This window comes from Leucoraja erinacea, chromosome 34 (assembly GCF_028641065.1).
Source record: "Leucoraja erinacea ecotype New England chromosome 34, Leri_hhj_1, whole genome shotgun sequence".
NCBI classification, from domain to species: domain Eukaryota; kingdom Metazoa; phylum Chordata; class Chondrichthyes; order Rajiformes; family Rajidae; genus Leucoraja; species Leucoraja erinaceus.
The window spans coordinates 13,931,682-13,949,178 of NC_073410.1; the positions used below are offsets into that span (position 1 = coordinate 13,931,682).

The 17,497-nt window shown below is 40.3% G+C and overlaps 1 protein-coding gene across 3 annotated transcripts in view; it reads right to left on the reverse strand.

Annotated features, from left to right (window-relative positions):
- Positions 1-17,497, reverse strand: part of bmpr1aa (bone morphogenetic protein receptor, type IAa) — a 165,152-nt gene that overhangs the window by 16,366 nt on the left and 131,289 nt on the right. For all 3 annotated transcript variants that reach the window (XM_055661902.1, XM_055661901.1, XM_055661900.1), the window contains 5 exons: positions 17,260-17,398; positions 15,051-15,153; positions 5,855-5,954; positions 4,460-4,559; positions 1,207-1,345 (listed from right to left, as the gene is read on the reverse strand). In XM_055661902.1, the coding sequence (XP_055517877.1) occupies positions 1,207-1,345; positions 4,460-4,559; positions 5,855-5,954; positions 15,051-15,153; positions 17,260-17,398 (581 nt within the window). The remainder of the gene's footprint in view (positions 1-1,206; positions 1,346-4,459; positions 4,560-5,854; positions 5,955-15,050; positions 15,154-17,259; positions 17,399-17,497) is intronic.

Here is a 17,497-nt window from a genome sequence, read left to right on the forward strand (position 1 = left end):
CTGCCTCACCCACTGCGTTTCTCCAGCATTTTTGTCTACCTTTGAGTTTTACTTGAAGTCATTTTAAATTATCTGTTGCAAACTCGATCATCAAAATAAATCCCACGCTGGTCCTGAATAACATAGAGCCTGATTCTCTCCGATAAAAGTTCTTCCCTTTTTTTCCAAATGGAAATTCTCAAATAATGGAGAGGGTCAAAAAGCTGATTTCCTATCATAGAACTACAAACTAGCAGTGAAAATATAGAGCAAGGTAAGTTAAGCCTTGAAAGGAGACAGTGAATGTGAAGCTAGAAGGAGGTAGAAGTTTGTCACGGTAAAACAAGAATATAAAACTTAGAGCCAAATGTTGAAATTTGAAGCCCGAGATCAGGAACCTTTACTGTACACAGAGAGTAGGAATGAGTTAAGGGTTATAGTGAAGGTAAAAATAGTGACATTATTTAAATACTAAAACACTGCTGGAATCAGGTGGTGGGATGGCAGCTAAAATAGTTTTACTTAGCTAATCAAATCTATCATACTAAGTAAATAAACAAATATAATGAATTCATTTTTAATCCCACACACTAACAGTTTGGGGTTTGTGCTTAAATGAGTGAAAGTACGGTATTATTTCTGTCTTGATCTCTGAATCATGAATTTGTGCTTGCGACACACACAGGGTAATTTTTTTGTAAAAGCCCTGTCTCACAGTACGAGTTCATTCCAAGAGCTCTCCCGAGTTTGCCCTGATTCGAACTCGGAGATTTAGGGTAATGGCCACTCGTCAGTATTCGGGGCTCTCGTGGACATTTTTCAACATGTTGAAAAATTTTCACGAGTCTTCCCGTGCTTACCTGCCGTTAGCGAGTCTTCCCGAGTACCTGCCGTTAGCGTTACGAGCCGCTAGGAGGCATCCCCGAGCTCCGACATAACCGCTACGTTCATTCTCCGTGCTTACCACGAGTTTGATTTTTTTTAAACTCGGGGGAGTTCTTGGAAGAACTCGTACCGTGGGACAGGGCTTTAACTGCTTAAAGATCCACGTTAGAATATTCATGTGTTGGATGTTATTTACCGGGTACTTGCCAACTTTTGTGAAAATTGGCGAAATCTAATGATTGGACAAAATGAGCACTTAAACAAGCGACAAATGCCCTGGAGAGCGATCCAGCTCAAACTATAAGATGATTCAATCGGTACTTGTGTAATTAGTGTTCTTACCAACAGAGGGAGACCAGAGCCACTACCCGAGCTCTGCGACTGGTCAATTAGGTCCTTCAGTGACTCGCCTGGAGGAATAAAGGCTACATCCTGTTCAAGATCTCGGTTGTAACGCCGTCTATCTGCCTGTCCTTTGTACCTGAAAAATAATTGATATTAAGCATTCTTTGCTATTAATCTGTTTTTTGCACACCACAATGCATAATTGATTTTATAATAAATCTTTCTTTATTACAAATTGATCTTTATTAGATCCGATACTACCGGCATAGCTGTGAGTGATAACAAGATAAAGCATTGTGGTTGTTGGAGGGAGGTGGGGGCTCAAGGTACTGCTTGAAGAGAGAAAAAGAGAACCCACCCCTCCCCAGCATACTGTCAGCTAGCATTCAATCGCTCGAGAACAAGCTTGTGGAGCTCAGAGCAAGGACAACTTATACTTGGATGTCATCTCTCTTGAGGATGCAAACTCTGATGAAAAAATTCATCATTGCCGGTGACTTCAACAAACACACCCCAAATACCATCAGCTTGCCTCCTTCCCCACCCAAGAGGTTAACACTCTTAACCACTGCCACCTCACCACCAAAGTAGGCTGACCGCTCCGTCCCTTGCCCTCATTGAGGCCAGTCTGATCATCTGTTGCTGCTACTTCTGCCAACTTACAGACTGAGATTGAAATGCAAAGTGCCATTAAAAAGTGTAATACTTTAAGAATATGTTCCAGACCACTTCATCCATCCTGAAATAGGGGTACCTCAGTCGTCACTGGTTTCATTAAAACATGCATTGACGATTGGATTCCGACAAAGACAATGAGTGTCTCTCCGAACCAGAAACCTTGGATCAATAGGGAAATACACTCTTTGCGAAAGTGCAGATCCAGGGCCTTCAAGAAGGAGGATCCCGCACTGTATTAGGCGAAGTATAATCTCCGCAAGGCTATCAAAAATGTGAAGAGAGGGTTCCAAAACAAGCTGGAGGCTCAATTCAAGCATTTGGACCGTGGCAGTGCCTAAATATATCATGAGCTGCAAGCCAAAATCAGGGGTGATCTATGACGTAGACACATCTACACTGGATAAGCTCAATTACTTTTATGCCTATTTTGAACAGGCAAACAAAGTTCCACCAAAGCACGTTTCCCCCAACCTGCTCGCTCTGTTCCATATATCTTGGTGGTGGAAGTGAGAACTGGTCTCACAAAGGTAAACTATCGGAAAGCAGCAAGTTAGGACAGAGTCCCTGAAGGGGTTCCCAATCTTGTGCTAATCAATTGGCCACAGTCTTCCCCGACATCTTCAACCACTCACTTCAACAGTCTACTGTTTTCATCTGCTTCAAGGAATCTCCATCATTCCCTTCCACAATAAAAGTGTCTGAAGGATCTCGACCCGAAACGTCACCCATTCCTACTCTCCATAGATGTTGCCTGTCTCGCTGAGTTATTCCAGCATTTTGTGTCTATCAAAAGTAAATTGACCTGTCTATCGCCCGGTGGACTAACGTCGACCATAATGAAGAGCTTCAAAAAGACTGACAATTTTCCGCCTGTTTTCCTGACAATCTAGATCCCTTGCAATTTATCTACAGGTAAAATGGGACTATGGACGATGCCAGCACTCCTGCATGGCATTCAGCCCAGGATCACCGTAACAATATGAACACCTATGTCAAGATGACTACACGTCAGCACAACAACAAATCTCATCCCTAAACCTCTGGACCTTGGCCTTGGGGCCTCTATCTGCAACTGGCTTCTGGAGTTCCTGACAGGTGGGCCTCAGTCGGTTAGAATTGGTGGCCACATTTCCTCCACTCTGGCCCTCAGCACTGGTACAATCACTGGGTTGTGTGCGGGCTGTCCCTTGCTCTTGGCCCTGCACACCAATGATCGAGTGGTCAAGGAGAGTGCCACACAGGGTTTTTGTATGACAATGATACCACTGTTGGTGGTTGGATCCACAATCACGAGACAATGTTTTGATACAGAGTGGAAACAGGCCCTTCGGTCCACCGAGTCCACACTGTCCAGCAATCACCCGTACACTACTCAAAAAAACCTACGCCCTCAACAAATCATTCAACACCCGTACACTACTTCTAATCTACGCACTAGGGACAATTTTACAGAAGTCAATTAACCGTCAAAACTGCATGTCTTTGGAATGTGGGGGGGGAAATCGGAGCACCTGGAGAAAATCTACGCTGTCACAGGGAGAACGTACAAACTCTGCACATGCAACACACGTAGTTAGGATCAAGGACGGGTCTCCGGCGCTGCAAAGTAGCAACTCTAGCACTGTGCCGTCCTAATAAAAATAATCTCGTCCCTAAAGATATAGGAAATAGACTGAGAACCGGGTATCATTGTGTCGGAACAACAAAGCAGCCCTTAACACGGGCAAGTCAAAGAGTTGGCAGTTGACGAGGATGTGAGGGAGTGGCCAGAACCCTGTCCTCAGAACAAAACTGCTGCAGAGATGATCGACAGCTTCATATTCCTAAATATCTATATCAACAGCAACCTAACCTGATCCCTTCATACTGTTGAGGTGATCAAGAAAGTATATCAGTCCATTTACTTTCTGACATGTCAGATAAGTTTTTACAAACCCACAAGGATTTTCTCAATCTTCTAAAGAAGGGCAATAGAAAGTATTGTGATGCTTGCATCTTAGCCTGGTATGGCTTAATATAGAAACATAGAAAATAGGATCAGGAGTAGGCTATTCGAGCCTGCACTGCCATTCAATATGATCATGGCTGATCATCCAACTCAGTATCCCGTACCTGCCTTCTCTCCATACCCCCTGATCCCTTTAGCCACAAGGGCCACATCTAACTCCCTCTTAAATATAGCCAATGAACTGGCCTCAACTACCTTCTGTGGCAGAATTCCAGAGATTCACCACTCTCAGTGTGAAAAATGTTTTGGCCTTATGGCCTTAGCTAATCTACTACCGTTTAGTTTAGTGACATTATCTTTAGTTTTGTCCTTTTAAATAAACAGCTGTCTAGGCCAAAGAAGACTTTTCTGCATAAAAGGCTAGTATCTCACGAATAGCAATTAAAATCATAGATTTTGCATTTAGTTTAGTTTAAAGATACAGTGCCTAGTCCGTGCCGACCAGCGATTCCCGCACATTTTATAGTAGGTAAATTAAAAACATTCAAGCAACCACAATAATAAAATCAAATGAAGCACGTGTGACTTGATGTCTATTTGAAATAAACTTGAGTATGTGTTTACCTGAAGTAGAAAACAGTTGTGATGATGATCAGCACAAAGATACAGACAATCAGAGAGATTAACAGGCCTAACCGGTGGACGTCACCATCAAATAGTCCATCTGTTCGCAATGAAAGGGCACGTTAAAAAATAATAAACAATCAAGTGCAATTTAATACACCGTTGCAAATTTGTCCAATTGCATTGACCACAATTGCAGTTCAAGTATACAGGTATCTTTCATAACTGGTAAAGATCTATCTAAGCTAATCTGACGTCAGAATCCACCTTCTAAAGTTGATGAAAGAGTTCAGCAAAAATGTCCATAACAGTTTGTGAGCAAAGCACATGAACTGGTACTTGAATTAATAGTTGGAAGGGTAGTTCTTAAATAATTCTGTAAAGGAATATAACTAATTTAAATGTTTACTATTACAATTAATGATTGACAAGATGTGCACGTATTACTTCAAGCAAATAGAAATTTATAATTTTGGAAAGAATAGTAGTCGCACTAGAATTCAGTTGTGTATGCAAAATAATAAGCTGTGTAATATTCATGCCAGGTTGTGCATAAACTCTTAATAAAGGTAATTGTTTATGAAATCCTCTATGGGTATAACAATCGCACTGTGAGCAATGGAGTAGTCACACAGTTCTGCACCTGTTTACACCTTAGCTTGTAACACACAGGAATTCTCTCTGTGCTTCATTAACTGCAACATTCCTCCACTCTTCCCAGCTTTCTTTACCCTCACCCCTGCAATCAGTCTGAAGTAGGGTGCCGGCCTGAAACATCGCCTATCCATGATCTTTTGGGGTATTGCCTGACCTGTTGAGTTACTTCAGCATTCTGTGTCTTTCCTTCGCAAACAACTGTAAAATGTTACGCTGGTCTGCTGACTTGGCCATTCACATGTATTGCAGGTATATTGTATTGTTATACTACTAAAGCTTTATCAGAGTGCATTAGATAAATGTTGCAAAGACAGCACACATCGCACATTTAAATGTGTGCAGACTAATAAAGAAAATTGCAAACGTAATGTCACAGAATTGATGGGTTAAATGTAATACAAATTATATTAGCTGAATGAAGGCTCTGTAAAACTGGGTGTAAATCATGGGCATCAGCCTGCTTTGAAAGATAAAGTGTTTTAATGCAGATAAAGTAATGTTTCCAGCTAATTAATAGGTGGAGGAATTGATATACCAAGCAAAACTATATTATAAAATTAACATAATATGTAAGAGCCATTTCAACCTGCTTTACTAGTAAGCACTACCAACTTGAATCATTAAATCTTTAGCACAGTTCCAATTAAAGTGCTATACTTTAATTAAGAACATCAACTCTTTCTGATGAGCTGGAAAGGTTCAGACATTTAGACATTGCAAGCTCTAACTATAGTTTACCTGGGGTAGTAATTGGAGTAAGAGTTGGATGTAAATCCTTGTTACAAAAGTCCGTCTTGCAGCATTCAATTGTCCTCCGTTTTCTCACTTTTGTTGCATCCTGCAGAAGGGAGAACCAATATTAAAATGATGTACCTGCTAGGTTCCAAATATTCTGCCATACAATCATGGCTGATCTATCTGTCTCTCTCAAACCTTCTGTCTTCTCCCCATAATCTCCGACACCCTTACTTATCAAGAATCTGTTTATCTCCAACTTAAACATATCCATTGACTTGGCCTCAACTGCCGTCTGTGGTAATGAAGTCTCATTGAATTAGAGAACCTCTGAAGAAGGGTCTCGACCCGAAACGTCGCCCATTTCCTTCGCTCCATAGATGCTGCGTCACCCACTGAGTTTCTCCAGCATTTTTGTCCATCTTCGATTTTCCAGCATCTGCAGTTCCTTCTTAAACACCCCATGTCTCACAATGTTATTTTCATTGAGTGCAATGATTTCAAGTGCTTGGTGGCAAATACCTTGCGCTGTATTTTTGCAAACAAGGTGTTTTTAATTCATTGCTTATAATGGTGAAAAGGGGTGAGGGGAAGGACGAACAAGGAAGAAAGAGTCCCTCTGAAGTCAGGTTCTGCAAAAGAAACTTGGTTTCTAGTTAACAATGAGATCTCTGCAGCCGATGTGCAGAAGCAGGGGCAGAATTGCTTTTTGTTATGGGAGGGAAATTAGGCGATCTTAGTGATACGATATTTGCATGGTTCTGCATAGCAACACAGTGAACTGTTTAATGTGGTTTCAAATGGATATCAAAAGAAGAAAGATGTTGGTACGAGGAGCACCACTAATGTTATTCACTATGTACCAAATAGATATATCAATAGAACGTCCACATTTCTGCCGATTCCACCATGATTTAAAACTGATTGGAAGAAACCATGATGAAATGATATGAATAGCTGTTGTTATGAGAGTTCTCCTCAATAGTGGTACTACACCAACAGTGTTTACATGATTTGAGTAATCTAATCAAAATGACCACAATATAAGATGAGACTAGAGCACTGTAAAGAGAATACAAGGCGCCTGAAGTGCATTTTTGCACAAATTCCCAGACTACTTTCCTGACTTTAATATTTACCGAAGTGAAAAATATTTGTAAAGAAACAAAAAAAACACTTCCCGGATTGGATACTTATATTTTTAGAAGGTCTGACTAACATGACCTCTGAAATGTAATGTCAAATTCAAGGCAGGTTAGTGCTATGGATCGAGGTCCACCAAGATTTTTCACAGACTTTGTCAACAACCTACCTATATGATGATCTATTAACTCAGCCCAAATGAGTGAGGAATGACCAGTCAAACAGACGGTACCACTCAATATTTGATCAAAGACAAATAGTTATTTATTCAAATTGTCCATAATTTGTAATAATAAAATGAAAACTGTTATTTACTATCTTAAGTTATTAGAATGGGATTTTCAACAGCGCTGAGAGTGAAGCCAATTTAAAATTGGTGCTTCTTTAAAAAATAATTCAAATAACCACTGTCTGGCAATGCAACTCCAAAAGACTGATGCTTAAACCTTTGCAAAACATGCAATATATATCTATTTCTGCAGACAGGATACCCCCAATAGGAAGTAATCCATTGTAAGTACCTGGTTAATGAAAACAAAAGTGTGTTAACTTCGCAGTGAGAAACAAGTTATTTTTAATTTGATAGCTGGGATCGATTACATCCTGTTATGCTCGCAAGTAGAGCTCAGAAACTGCCAATGCTTGATGTTGAAAACGGCCCTTTAAAAATAAAGTGTTCCATTCTTTAATGATCACATGATTTACCATAATGAGTAAGAAGATTAAAAAAATATGAAAAAAGAATGAGTTTTTAATCAATTCCAGGGTCGGCTGAGCTGTGGAGAAATGTTAGACCCTAGAGCTGTGTAGGCATTATCAATGGGAGGGCAAGGGAGTGGAGCAGGCTGTGAAACAGTAGCTGAAATAGGTGCATATCTTAGCCTTATTTTGCTGTGTCTTGAGGGGTGAATTGAATATAATTTAAGATAAAAATGTCATTACGTGTAGTCATTGATTTCAAATTGAGGATACAAAATGATTCGGTACCATAAAAACAAACCCAACCTAGTGGGATTTTCACCCCATGTCACACAACATCTCCTCAAAATCATCGTGCCATAAGAACACAGTCTAAACGTGGAACATTTGCATATGTAAATGGACGCCAAATCAATGAAACAATCAGCAACCCTCCTTGTAAATCAGAGAAGCTTCTGCAGCAATGATTCAACACCAGTGATCCACAGACATTGAACGGCAAAATCTAATTTGTTGTAAAGGCACATATTGTAAAGACCCATAAGTCTTTCTGGGGATTTCTTTTACTTTCACATCCAAAATAAAGTGGTTGACTCTTATCTCTCCTCAAAATAGCCCAAGCAGGGCAATTAATAAAGTGCTGGCGTTTCCATCAGAAGCTTGATGTTTGATTGCAGCACAGTTGTGAAGAATTAAGACGTGCAATACCCTTGGTTGCTCAGAACGATCGGAGAGATTGCTCTTCCAGAAAACTAACGAGTGATGCTATTGTAAACTCACTGGAGGCAGAAGAAATACAGGAGAAGCTAGGAATACTCAAAATGACTGCTTGGAAAGGCAAAATAAATATTTTTAAGAAATAGTACGGAATTCAGGAGATACCACACAAGTTCACTGCAAAGATAATCTAAAGATGTACAGTATGTTTATATTTAGAGCTGGAGCCAAGTAAAAATGTAACCTGGTTGCAATAACACCAGCTGAAGAACAGTATGGTTGGTGGCAGAAAAACTCGAGGTTTCAATGATGACAATGAATTATCCATTGATGTTACTGTGATTCACTGGAAAATACAAGGGTCAATTTCCAATCCTATAAACAGCAACTGGATGAAACAGAATGTTTTGGCAGAGCTGGCTGCAAAAATAAATTGTTATCTAAAGAACCAACAAACAAAGACATCTAGTGCAGAAAGAGGCCTTCAGCCCACCCAGTCTGCAATACCCATCAAGTACTCTGACACTAATACCACTTTATTCTCCCCACATAACCATCAACTCTCCTCAGATTCCATTATTCCATATATTAGATGCAATATACAGTGGCCAAACATCCTCCCAATCTACATGTCTTTAGCACATGGAAGAAAACCTATGCAGTCACAGGAAGACAATGCACACAGATAGCACCAGAGGTCAGTATTGAACACATATCGTTGCGCTGTGAGGCAGCAGCTCTACTGTGTTACTGTCGCACCTATTTATCGCTCTTGTTCCTTATAAACAATGCCATAGTTTCTTCACTTAAACAAGCAGATTGGAGCTTAGTGCCTCCATATATGCAGACCTCCAATACTGCACTTCCCCAACACTGTAATGAAATGCCAGCACTAATAAACTAGAATATATAGCAACTTTCTACTCTGTATACAAAACATAATGTGCTATCTTATACAATTGCATAAGCAACCAGATACCACAGCTAATAAGATTAGAGATATATGCGTGTGCTTTAGGTTATAACCAGAGGAAAGCTCAAATTATGATAATTGGGGGTATTTAATTAAATAAAAATGAAACACTGGAAATATTAATCATTTTATGATTAACACTCAAATTTGTGTGGTGTTTTGAACAGAAATAAAAGTGAATTGTAAAACATTTCATTTGGAAATATATTTCAAAAGGGACAACACTAGAGTTACTTAGATAGTCCCACTAGTGCATTTACTTTAAAGATTACACAAAAATAGGCAAAGACACACTTTTTAGATCCTTTTCAGTTAATTATTTTCATCATATGTTACTAGTGTAAAATAAGATTATTCATTTTATTGCATCCTATTAAAAATGTAGCTTAGAACATTATTTCAAAATCAAGGTATTAAAAAAATGTAGAGACAAAGGATACATTTATTAAACTATAATCTACTTCCAAAGAATACATAAATAGTATGCTAAACACCACATAAATAAATGCATATATAAGCCAAATCGGGGTCGAGAAATGGTAGATGGAACTAAATCCAGACAAATGTGATGAGGTGTGTTTTAGGGGGCCGAATGCAAGGACCAAATGTAAATGGCAGGACCACTGATTTCTAGAGGGGTCTTGGGGTACAACGAGCTCCCTGAAACCAGCAACACAAGTGGGTTGGTTGGTAAAGAAGATATAAAGAAGAGGGCAGCACGGTAGCACAGTGGTAGAGTTACAACGCCAGAGACCCGAGTTCGATCCTGACTACGTGAGCTTGTCTGTATGGAATTTGTACATTCTCCCTGTGACCGGCAAGGGTTTTCTCCGGGTGCTCCGATTTCCTTGCACACTCCAAAGATGTACAGGTCTGTCAGTTAATTGGCTTGGTAAAATTGTAAATTACCCCTAGTGTCAGAAGGTGCTAATGTGCAGGGATCGCTGGTCGACATGGTCTTGGTAGGCTGAAGAGCTTGTTGCCGCGCTGTATCTCTAAACTTAACTAAAATATTTGGCCTTGTATTTTATATAGTATATAAAATATACTAATCCTCAGTCCATGCCAGTATATTAGACCCATCACAATTTACAATAACTTTTAATAATAAACATGTACAGGACATTTTCAAATGTCATCCTAAACATCCGAATGCACCCCATCAATCAACCCATACAGGAAGTAGGTGGAGTACCTCGTAACCGGGTACCAAGACATCAACCTCTTCCTCAATGTCAGCAAGAGAAAGGAGATTATGATCGATTTCAGGAAGCAAAGGGGTACACAAACCCCAGTGTGCATTTGATGGTGCCGAATTGGAGATGGTTGAAAGATTCAAGTTCTTAGAGAAGTAAATATCACCAGCAACTTGTCCTGGACCAGCCATATCAACGCAATGGTCAAGAAAGCACACCAATGCCTCTACTTCCTTAGAAGGCTTAGGAAGTTCAGCATGTCCCTAACAACTCTCACCACCTTCTACTGATGTGCCATACAAAGCATTTTATCGGGATGCATCACAGCATGATTTGTGAACAGCTCCATCCAAGACCGCAGGAAATTGCAGAGAGTTTTGGACCTAACCCAAACCATCACACAAACCAACCTCCCTTCCATTGACTGCATCTACACCACGCTGCCTTGGCAAGGCCACCAGCATTATCAAGGGCCAGTCTCACCCTGGTCACTTCCTCTTCTGGCCTCTCACATCAAGCTAGAGGTACGGAGGAAAACGCACACCACCAGTTTCAGGGACAGTTTCTTCCCAGCTGTTATCAGGCAACTGAACGGTCCTCTCATCAGCTATAGTACAGTCCTGACCTCCCATCTACCTCCTTGAAGATCTTTGAAACTATCTTTAATCGAACTTCAATGTTATATCAAGGGTGTAACTAAATGTTGTGCCCTTTATCCGAGCACTGTGGACAGACAGCTTAATTGTATTCATATTGCTTGATTTTGCTTTCATAAATCTATGGGAATATTTCTAGAACCTATTAAATTTTAGTAGAGGATAATCCATTTTGCCTATTTCCAGATACCTCATTCAAAACCATAGGGTAAATTTCATCAGCTGCTGGGGAATTACTTATTTTCAATTTCATTAATTCCTCCAATAATAATGTAAATTTCTTCAAGCTCCTAACTCACTCTGTCCCACCTGCAGTTTTCCATTACCTCCAGAGTACGTTTGGAGTCTTCTTCAGTAAACAGTGATGTAATGTGTTTATTGTCCCTGCTATGTCTTATTCCTCAATATAATGTTGCCGGTCTCAAACTGTAAAGGACTTACAACAACCGTTGCTAATTTCTTCATTGCCGTATTTCCATTCTTTCAAAAGTGTTTGCAGCCTGGTTTCATGTTTTTTTTTTCTGGGCAACTCTTATATTCTACCTTGCTTTTTCCTCATTAATGCCCTGGCCCTCCTGTGCTGAATTGTGAAATTTCCACAACATTCAAGATTGCTGTTTTACTGTCAATGTTAAAAGCCTTTCCTTTGGCTTAGCACCATCTTTAACTTATCGACCATTGCTGAAACGACTTTTCAAATTGGTCTTTTTCCCGTGAAAAAGAGCTTTTAATTCTTTAAACGATTGATGCTGCTTGTTTAGTGCAGTTTCCAAATCCAGAGCTGACCCACACCTTTGTATTTTGAATTATTTAGATTTTAAACGCTGGTTTCAGACTGAACTAAAGCACTTGCATTTATTTAAGACCACTGCTCACTAAAAGGTCCCCGACTACCAGTTTATCAATTACCACAATCTCATTATTTTCATTAATTTGCACTGCATGCTATTACTGTTAATTCAGCTTTCCCAGTCTATGGTGTAGATTAAAATCCCTATAATTATTGTATAATTTATGTAACCCTTTCAGTTATATCAACATTGTGTTCACCCAGAAAACAGTCTGGAATTAGTGACAAACAACAAATTCCCAGTTGACTCCTGTTAGTCATAAAAACACACAAGTAATTCTGTTATACTTATAACGTAAATGTTGGTTTCCTAAGAAATCCTACATAAGGGGTTGGACAGGCTAGATGCAGGAAGATTGTTCCGATGTTGGGGAAGTCCAAAACAAGGGGTCACAGTTTAAGGATTAAGGGGGAAATCTTTTAGGACCGAGATGAGAAAAACATTTTTCACACAGAGAGTGGTGAATCTCTGGAATTCTCTGCCACAGACGGTAGTTGAGGCCAGTTCATCGGCTATATTTAAGAGGGAGTGAGATGTGGCCCTGTGGCTAAAGGTACTATGAGAAGGTTACATGAAAAACTCTCTCCTTCCCAGTTTTTTTTTCTGTTGTCAATTTCCAAAATGACTTTTAAATGATTCTCTAGTTTCCTATTGAAATTGCACTCTAACCAATTTGGCCCGGGTAGTGCCAATTGCGTTCTCTACTTCATCAATCACGATATATCCAATCTGCATTATGGAAACACGTGTTATGGCTCCACTGGTTCTGGAATGTAGGCACTGTTTTTTTCATTAGTTCTAAAGATTGGGTGTACTCCAGTTGCAAGCTTTTTGAAGATGAACAAAGAACAGTACAGCACGCGCACAGGCCCTTTGGCCCACTATGTCTGCCAAGAATATGATGCCAAATTAAACTAACCCCTTCAGCTTGCATGTGATCTTTGCAACTTAATTCCCTGCATATTCATGTGTCTACCTAAAAGCCTCTTATACAACACTATTGTATCTGCTTCCATCACCATCCCTGGCAGCATATTCCAGGCACCGACCAATATCTGTGTAAAGGACTTGCTTTGACCATTTTCCTCTCTTGCCTTAAAGCAAAGCCCTCTAGTCTTTAACAATCCCATCTTGGGAAAACAGTTCTGACTATTGCTCATAATTTTATATACTTCTATCAGTTATTCCCTCAACCTCTGATGCTTCAGAGAAAACAATCCAAGTTTGTTCAACCTCTCCTCACAGATAATTTGCTCTGATTTAGGCTGCATTGTGGTAAACCTCTCCACATCCCTGCTGTAACAGAGCAATCAGAACTGCAGACAATACTCCAAATGCAACCTCACCAAAGTCTTATAAAGCTGTAACGTGACTTCCTGACTCTTATACTCGATGCTTTGACCAATGAAGGCCAAGCATACCAAATCAGAACCAGCAATGTGAAGACATGGACTGAAAAAAATGACTTGGCCTTGCTTGACCCTTGTCCACACAGATTGGCTCTGCAGTCGAGCCTCTAGTTTCAATCAAAGCTGACATGCCATCATAAAGCAAATGTAATATGGAGGTACATTGTGCAGCCGCCAAATTGAAGGAGTTGACTGGTTAATGCAGTCAGAGGTTAAAAATGACCAAGTGTAGAGAGTTTGGTGCTTCTATGTTTTTTTTTGCAAGTTGCTGAGCAGTAATGATCATGTTCATTGTGCCTCCTTTAGGTGGAATCCATGGTAATTTAGGGGAGCAGCTTTTTACAGATTGTGTTGAGGAGCACCAAGGTGGTGACTTTTCCCAAGAGGGCCCCTCTAGACTTACCACTGATGGATGTTTAAGAAGGAACTGGATATGCTGGAAAAATCAAAGGTAGATAAAAATGCTAGAGAAACTCAGCAGATGAGGCAGCATCTATGGAGCGAAGGAATAGGATGTTACTCATTTCTTGAAGACTGCAATTTTGAGGTCCCCTAGCATAGCTTCCTCTTTCCAGATGTGGACCATAAGGTTGTGGACTTAATACTGAATCTCCTCACCACAGTTTGAGAATTCCAACCGGGATACCATCTGCTCGCAAGGATTTGTTCCTAGTTTGTAGTTCACATATGGTGGTTTTGACTTTGACAAGGAATAACACGGATGGGGAGTAGAGACAATGGTGCCCATGTCAAGGGCAGTCGTGGCCAAGGAGCCCATTTGTTGAAGTGTTTGTTTCAGCTGTGCTGACTGCCCTTCTGTTTTTGATGTTCACCTCTGTTCTTGGCTCTCAGCTAGGTGAGATCATAGCTATTTGTGTCATCGTTAGCCTTGTCAACGTTGAAGAACCCAAGCACGTCACGGTTGTCAGCCAGTTGCTAGGCCACCTATCCTCTTTCCATCCATCAGCTATTCTTCAGGTCATGGATGCTCAGTAGGATCGCGGCCCTCAGGTCCCTGTTGATTTTTTACCTTTTCTTTGAGATGTGGTTACACTTCTGAATCACGAGTGCCTTGTACTTGTGGTTAATTAACTTCCCAAATTAATTAGACTATTAACAGTCTCCTCACTGGTACTAATTATGGTGGACTTCAGTGAACAGCCTGCTGGCTGGAAGTCAACAGGTCACTTTGTGAGGTATTATTTAATCTCGTACAGTCCTTAAGAACTTCAACACTGTGTTGTGGTGATGTTTGTTTCCAAGCTGGTATTTTAAGTCTATTTTGTTGGAGATGATAAAGCAAATCAAGTCTACCAGTCATAGTAAATGCCAAGGTTTTGGAATAACAGATTAAATAATGTTCAGTGTTAAATGAAGCTAAACTTAATTTATGACGCCTATGATGTATTTTTAATCCTGCATAAACTACTGACATGAAAGTAAAACGAAATCAAAAATACAGATCAGAAAGGCTCATCACAAGGTGCACAGCAAAAATAAGAATGTAGCTTCATTCAATACTGTGGTCAATTTGTGAAGCTAATATCAGTCTTACCTTGCACTGGAAATCTGCTCCTTCTAGTCTCATGCAGCCAGAACCAAGGGTAGTTTCCCCATTTTCATCTTCTTCAATAATGGCAAAACAATTACCATTCGTTCTGTATAAGAAAAATAAATCAGTAAGATAATGAGGAAAGATCAGTAGGGTAATAGGTGATCATAGAATGAGCCATGCTATCATGCTTGGTGTGAACTGAGCTATAGGAATTCCATCTGCCAATGGAATTGCACTACAATTTGTGAATAGTTTGCTAGTTTGCCCAATGTCTTGTAACATTCAAAGACAGAGAATATACCAGGTTTGCAATGGGATTTGTTAAAGCTTATCACAATGAACCTTTTGTCATTTTTTATTGGTAAAATGGTAGAGCAAGAACAACACAAAGTTGTGTTTTGTTTTGTTGGGTTTTTCTAAGCAAGTGAAATAACAATGTTGGCAATTAAATGGGCGATGACCAAGGAGTAGTCAAAAGGATAATTTGCATCAGGAAGAATTAGCACTGGAAATAAAACCCTCCCTGCAGCCTTGCTGAATTAAATTCCACAAAGATGTGGTGAGGAAGATAATTCAGCAAGATAAGGGCGGCACGGTGGCGCAGCGGTAGAGTTGCTGTCTTGCAGCTCCGGAGACCCAGGTTTGATCCTGACTACGGGTGCTGTCTGTACGGAGTTTGTACATTCTCCCCGTGACCTTTAAGGATTTTCTCTGGGTGCTCCTCCCCGTTAAATTGCAACCTTGTCGTGATCGGGGAGCTTGTGTCTCAGTGACCCCTAGACCTATGCCAGTGGGAGATTCGTCTCCTGTTAGGGTCTCCCATGCTGGACAGGTCAAAGGGTAGAGGCGAGACGAAGAGTGATCCACTGGTCCTCCAGGTTGGAGGTTGAGCACAGGGCTAACAACCCTGTCTCGTAAAACACATACGTTACAGAAACAGCAACTGAAGGAATCAACAAGGAGTGGAGAACCTTCGTTGCTGCCCTACATGCCAGGAGGCATAATAGGCAGTAGGCAAATAAGTCTGGGTGCTCCGATTTCCTCCCACACTCCAAAAACGTACAGGCTTGTAGGTTAATTGGCTTGGTAAAATTGTAAATTGCCCCGAGCGGACTCGGTGGGCCTGTTGCCGCACTGTATCTCTAAACTAAACAAAAATTATTTCCGATTTTGGACTTTAACTGGTTGAAAATTCTATCACGGGTTATGGATTGCCTAAAAATAAGACCAGAGGTATGTATCACCAAATGTTATGGAAGCAGGACGTGGTAAACTAAGGAGTTGCAGAATGAAGATACACAACAGTCTTTGCTCTGCAATATTCCCCATCAAACGCAAAGAATTCAAACTCATGGCAGCATCATCAGCACCTCTATGACCTTGTTGAAATTGCTCAGAAGATTACCCTCAACATGTTCATTTGGTGGCCTACTATATATAGCACAGTTTCATAATCTGCAGGCAATGCCAAAACAAAAGCAGAAATGTTAAGAGTCTGAAAACCAAATTTGCAGCTGCTCCTAGTTAAAAATAATAAATGTGAGTGTGCATAACTTCAATAAAATGTATTGACACAAAAAAAAAGCACTGCCAAATCATACTGCCATAATAAAGGCTAAAATTAGCAAGTGTCAACAGAAATGCCCAAAATAACCTACTGAAATTGTGAGGTTACGGGAATGCATTTTTAATTTAGTAAAAGCCGTGACATGAAAATCGCAGACCACAGCTATAAACATTAGTCACATTGTGTGGCCGGGATTTCAGATATGTTTCAAGTGCAACGTTGCTTACATTTGTTGTGTACATTTTATCATTCCACATGTAATAATAGGAAATATGTTCTAATTACTTGTAAATTAATGATGAATGTTTTATTTACCTGGGTCTGATCACAAAAAAGGAGGCATGGGACAAGCATAGGATGTGTAGATGTGGAGGAGTTTCGGGAACTGAGGAGCAATACTTAAGGAGAAATCAGAAGGCCAAAAGGGGGGCAGGAGATAGCTCTGGCAGATAATATTAAGGGGAGGCCAAAAGATTTTGAGAACAATAAGGGAAAGATGGTGACCAGAGAGAGAATAGAGTCCCTAAGAAACCAAAGCAATCATCTCTGTGTGGAGATCCAAACATGTACCCTACTTCACAGCTACTGAATCTTGAAGACCGTTCAGTGCGCTTTTCTACCAGAACTGAGAGTGCGACTTACTTGCAGGTATTGTTGCCTCCCTCAGTTGCACAGTGACCAGAACAATAACAATGAAGTCTTGGCTCTGCATCTTCAGGTGCGACTGTAACACCATTTGGCTTCATGCCTGTTCCCATTAGATTGTTGTCGGGATTTTGACCTTGAAAGAAGAAAAACATAAACGGTTATTAAGGCAAGGAGATATCGTGAAACTTGGATCAAACAACAGAAATGTTATATTTCACACAGAAGTGGCTGG